The sequence below is a fragment of the Psammomys obesus genome, unplaced genomic scaffold, assembly GCF_907164565.1.
Source record: "Psammomys obesus unplaced genomic scaffold, mPsaObe1.curated_primary_1811, whole genome shotgun sequence".
NCBI classification, from domain to species: domain Eukaryota; kingdom Metazoa; phylum Chordata; class Mammalia; order Rodentia; family Muridae; genus Psammomys; species Psammomys obesus.
The window spans coordinates 1976344-1982252 of record NW_026596152.1 but is presented as its reverse complement, the minus strand read 5'-3'; the positions used below and the strand labels follow the sequence as shown (position 1 = coordinate 1982252).

At 46.4% G+C, this 5909-nt stretch overlaps 1 protein-coding gene across 2 annotated transcripts in view; it reads left to right on the top strand.

Moving 5' to 3' along the window:
• The window catches only part of Myh10 (myosin heavy chain 10), a 116938-nt gene that overhangs the window by 25839 nt on the left and 85190 nt on the right, over window positions 1-5909 (top strand). For both annotated transcript variants that reach the window (XM_055594423.1, XM_055594425.1), the window contains exon 3: window positions 1348-1504. In XM_055594423.1, coding sequence (XP_055450398.1) covers window positions 1348-1504 — 157 coding nt within the window. The remainder of the gene's footprint in view (window positions 1-1347; window positions 1505-5909) is intronic.

Genomic DNA, 5909 nt, shown 5'->3' with positions numbered 1-5909 from the left:
AAGGAAAGGAAAGGAAAGGAAAGGAAAGGAAAGGAAAGGAAAGGAAAAGGAAAGAATGCTGCTCCTTTTTATTCTGCCTTCTTGTATTTAGGTACACTACATGTGTGCCTGGTGCCCGGGGAAGTCGGAGAGGGCATCGGATCCTCTGGGACCACAGTTACAGGCGGTTGTGAGCCGCTGCGTGGGTACTTGGAATTGAGCCTGAATCTGCAAGAGCAGTCAGTGCTCTAACCACTGAGCCTGTGTTCCAGCCCTAGTGCCATTCGGAGTGATGGCCACTTTGATCAGAAATGTTTCCTGGAGTCTTCTAATCCAGTTATTCCTAAGTTATTGAGGAGAATTTGGCCTACTGTGACAATGTTTACCATGCTAGAAGTATGAAATTTAATGTGTATTATCTCATTTCAAAGTAATAAAGCCATATAAAGTTTTTTTAATTTAAAATCAAAAGAGCTTCAGAGTAAAAACATATATATGTTACACTATATATATATATATATATATATATATATATATATATAGTAACTCTTGTTCGTATCTTAGCAAAAGAGTTGTGTTCTCAAATCAGGTCTACTTCTGTATTTGATTTTTGTGAAGTTACTTGAGGAAATCCTGCCTTATACAGATGTTTGAGAAGGAGACGTGTGTGGGGCTCAGTGATCTGGAGCACTGTTGCTCTTCCAGAGGGCCTGGGTTCTATTCCCAGCACCCACCTGATTGCTCACAGCCATGTTAACTCTAGTTCCAAGGGAACTGATGCCCTCTTCTGACCTCCATGGACACTAGACACATACGTGATGTCTATACAAATGTGCAAGCAAAACATTCATCCACATTAAAGGAAGTAATTCTGTAAATAATTCTTTAAAAGGAATGTTTTAATCACTTTTCAGATAAATTGGGGATATTCTTCCTTGGCATTATACCTAAACTCAGCAAATGATATTTTCTTAAAGGTTAACTATAACTTTGTGTCTAAACTATATAACAAGCTTTTCTAACTTGCACGTTCATGAGAGCGCACATGTGAAAAGAAAAGGCCAATAATGCACGTTTGAACTATCTTGAAATGAACTGTGAGACGTGTGTATTTCAGGTGAGGGTGGTTTACAGGATTGACTCCAGAACAGTACTCTGAGTAAGTGCTGTGTTAAAGCTACTTGGCCAGTGCAGGAGATGGTCCTGGTGAGTGGGCTTCGTCTGGGAGACAGGTGAGCTGTCTGATGAACAGAGACCTCCTGTCTCACTCACCGTGCTGTTTCTGGCCTGCAGCTGGACTGAGTGATGGATGCAGGTTTTGTTTGTTTTAGCCTCCCTGCTTCTTAACTGTGTTTGTTTTGATTCTAGACTTACTCCGGACTCTTCTGCGTGGTGATAAACCCTTACAAGAACCTCCCAATTTACTCGGAGAACATCATTGAGATGTATAGGGGGAAGAAGCGCCATGAGATGCCCCCGCACATCTACGCCATAGCGGAGTCTGCCTACAGATGCATGCTTCAAGGTGAGCGGCACGGGAGGGCGCAGACGGGAGCTGCTAGGTAATGCTTTCAGTGTCTTGCTCCGACCTACAAAAGGTTTTAATTTTCCTTTTAAAAATTAAAAGTGGGCCAGGCGTGGTGGTACTTAAGAGGCAGAGGCGGTGCATCTCTGAGTTCGAGGGGAGCCTGGCCCACATGGCAGGTTCCAGGCCAGTTAGGGTTACACTGTGAGAACTTGTCTCAGCCAGTTATCAGTCAGTCATTAAGTAAATACTTAGTGTTGAAAACCTGCTAACTTTCAGGGTTAGAACAGATGATGAGGCTTCTATAGGAAGCTGAACTATGCCTGCTGCTTCATAACAACAAAACACTTCACGTACATTTTAATACTAAGAATCACCAAGTTTTTAATACATGTTTGATCTCTAACATAAACAAGAACAAGTACACTCCGGTGTACTAGGCTTTAACACCAGTAGGAAAGGGCTGGGTGGGCGGGGCCCTGGTGCTGTGCAGTCATCTGGAATGAAAACCAGCTGAGCCTGTACTGCAGGCCAAGATCCCAGCTGCCTAGGAAGAGCAGAAATCCAAGACCTGCCTGGAGAGAGGATGAGTTCAAGGCCAGCCTAGGTAAATTACTGAGGTGCTATTTCAAAATGAAAATATAGGCTGGGGATATAGCTCAGAGGCAGCTAGCCTGCTTGCCCAGCCTGTACAGGCTCTGGGTTCAGTCTGCAGTAGTGCTAAAAACAAACAGACACATGCTAAGAAAGAAAGAAAGAAAGAAAGAAAGAAAGAAAGAAAGAAAGAAAGTGTAGGTCCTAGGTTCAGGCTGTAGTGCTGCTAAATATAGGTGCGTTGGCAAATATATACATGCATACAGACAGACAGACATGCATGCATGCATGCATACCCAACTAGCCAACCAAGAAGAGTAGTAGGAAAGGTGGGTACACCGTTGAAGGAGGGAGAATTGAAACATCTTGTAGTAAGTGCATATAAAGAGACAACAAAAGATTCAAAGTGTATTGATGGGTTGACATTAATTGCTTTTGGATCAGAATGAACTATAGATTTGTTGAGTCCTTCATTTCAGCCCTGACTTTGGGCAATGACGTATGGAAGGACTTTGCTTTTTTTTGAAAGTCCGCCATATAAAATGCCTCATGAGACAAGAGGTCAGAGGCCCCTTTTAACTGAGTTCCTCGTTCCAGCGGAGGCTGCCCCTCTGGTGCCTGGGTCACTACAGAGAAGGGAAGTTCCCAGAAGACTGGGGCTAGGCTCTCCCATACATGACTCTACTTTCTTTTAAAAGGGGAAAATATTGCAGTCTTCTGAGCAGAAGGTGTGTGCCAGGAAGGGTTATAGAATCTGCTAACATAGTGAGATCAGCTTAACAACAGTATGAACCTGGACAGTTTCATCAGACGGTCGAGACTCACACCATCGCACAGTTGTGTGTGATCCCTGCTGAGCGGCTCTGGAGCTGCTGACGAATGTATGTAGTTGCAGGGCTTGTCAGGGTGTGCACCAGAGGGCTGTGCCCTATCAGCTTTTCCGCCATCTCCGTGAGGGTGTCGTGTGTGCCTGTGTAGTTGCGACCCAGAGAGTCAAGTGCATCTGAGGAGAAGACACAGAAATTTTAAACTTTTGCCAGGTTGAATGGAGAGCTGACTCTACTATAAAAGCTTACAAGATTGAATGTTAAGTCCCATGAATGGGTTCCCAGGTCAGCTTGACAGATACAGAAGAGCAAGATGTGAGGGCTGTGTGGTCAGCGAGCACATGGTATTGTCATTATTAATGCTGAGTGGACAGTTCAGTTGTAATATTTATTGTATTTGTCTCTGTTACACCAAGGCACAAAGAAATTAAATAACTTGACCAAGAACATATACCTGGAACCTTACCTATATCTTGTTTTTTGGTTTTGAGATAGGGTCTCTGTAGCCCAGGCTGGCCTCAAATTCACATCTTCCTGCTTCACCCTTCAGAGAGCTGGATACCATGTGGACAGACAGCTGGGTGACGGAAAGCCCGAGAGGGGACCATGTGCATAGTTCAAAGCGCATGGTTCCTCTCAACTTTGATGTTAGAGTCAATTCCCCATTTCCCCTGTCTAGATCCTTTAAAATTCTGTTTTTCTCATCAGTGAAGTTTCGTTCAAGTTTTATGTTGTGTAATTATTCTGCATCTGCAGATTGAAAGGTTTGCTTTTTAAGAAACGTAAGGGCCAGAGAGATGGCTTAGTGGATAAGAGTGTCGACTGCTTTTCCAGAGGACCCCGGTTCATTCTGCACCCACATGGCAGCTCACAACTGTCTGTTTGGAGTCTACCCTTAGTCTACCATGTTAGTAAAATGCAGGGTGTGCCTGGCACATACTAGTTGCTCAGTAAATATTTGTTGAGTGAATGGGCAAAAGCGGAGCTCTTGGTTGTGAGTTTGATTGCAAAACTGTCATGTTCCGTAGAAGTTTGGGGCAGCGATCTTGATACTACCAGAGCCTAAAGCAGCCAGAAGACGAGGTGCAGGTAGGAAGGGTGCAGGGGAAGGTGCATGTGAGAGTTGGCGACATGGAGTCTTTTCAGGTTCGATGCTAGAAATGGTAATTTGGAAAACCATACCCATCTGCACAGTTTGGTGGACAGGCCAAGGTCAGGGGTCTCCACGGAAAGGAATCGATAGTGTCAGACTCTCATTTGTAGCACTGAGACTCGGCAACCAACAGCCACAGCACCGAGATCTATCTCCCTGTGTACCGGCTCTCCCAGCGTCTGGCTCCCCTTCCTTTGTCCCTGCTGCCTTCCACTCCAGCCGGCTTCCTGTGAGGGACAGCAGCACCGCTGCAGACCTTGATCCAGCGGCAGGGACAGCGGGCGGCCTCACAGGCCTCCTTCCTGGCAGCCACTTAAGAGTAGAGGGCTCTGTCTTGGAGTCTCAGAGTGAAACCCAAAATACCTTGTTCTGCTGTGTATCTTAGTTGTATTTGAATCTGTGCTGGCCTTCCTCTCCCCTTCCCTCCCTTCCCCTGCTCTCCCCTCCCTAGCTATCTAACGGAGCTCAGGGTGTCTGCACACTGGTACCCAGGGATGGCTTTGAACACCTGATCTTCCTGTTTCCTTTTCATTTGCCTCAGGTGACTCCCACTCAGATGTGCCAGTGTCCCCAGAGGTTCTGCTTAATGTGCATTGATTTTTCTTCCAGGATTTAATCGATTCCTGGCTTTCTCCTTGAATATGCCATTTGGGCCTGCTCACTGAAGACTACCCTGCATTTGAAGCCCTGTGTCCTGCAAGATGGGAATTGTGTCCTTAACTTGCCCTGATTCTCGCTAAACCTTTTTCTCTGTGCCCTTGGGAAAGCTGTGTCCTTCCCCTGCCCTTGAAGTCCTCTTCTTGGTTCCCCTCATTCTCTGATGGCGCTCACCTCGGACAGGGCTCGCGTTCCCCCAGGCTTTGCTATGACCCTGTGTTAGGAGGTAGCTCCTAGTTTTCCATGAACCTCACAAAAAGCTTTGTTTCGCTTGTGCCACCAGCTTCTGTGGCGACACTGTAGACTTTCTCATCTCTTGAGTCACCTGGTCTTTCAATAATATTAAACAGATTCTGTTACAATGTCCTTCCAGACTGGTGTCCACTCGGGAAGAGTAAAACCCATGCTGCTTCCTGTGGACCGTGTCACTCAGAGTGAGTTCGTGCTCTCTCATTTCGGCAGTTTTCTCACACCCTAGCCCTCGGTCTCATCACCCTTTCTCAGGCCTGTCTGTCAGAGCTCTCACGGTGGTGAATGAGGCTGCTTGTGCCTCGTGGTGTTGTTGCGTGGGGTGCTGGTGCTTCCGGAGTTATGTTCCTACCAGTGAATAGACTGGCCCTGCTGTAAATTCACGCCGGAAGTGACTGAGTGAGTAGGACTTGCCAGCTCTACCTGGAAAATGAGGTGTTGACACTCTGTCCTCGACCCTGTGTGCTGCCGGCCTCTGGCTCCTTATGTGTTCTTGGCTTCCCATATAGCAACTTATTTCTTCTTTCTGAGAAAGTAGAAGTCACCAGAGAACTGTCCCAGATTCCCCAACTAGATTTACAGACCATCTGCTTTGTGTCTGTTGCTGCCCAAGGCGACCTGCCCGTCCCTCCATCTCTCCCAGGAATGCCACAGTGCTGGTTGTGGCTGTCTCCTGCCTTGCTTTTGACAGCTTCCCGACAGGTTGTGCTAATAACTTTACTCAGCTTAAAAAATCTATTATCACGTTTCCTCTTTCTTGTCACTGTCATGTTTTTGAAGCGTTGTCAGTGGTTAGGCAGGCAGGTTGCTAGGGTCCGTGGTAGAATCTTGAAAATGGCTGTCTTCTCAAAGACCTTAAGAGCAGGCTTCGATGGAGAGAAGGAAGGAAGGAAGGAAGGAAGGAAGGAAGGAAGGAAGGAAGGAA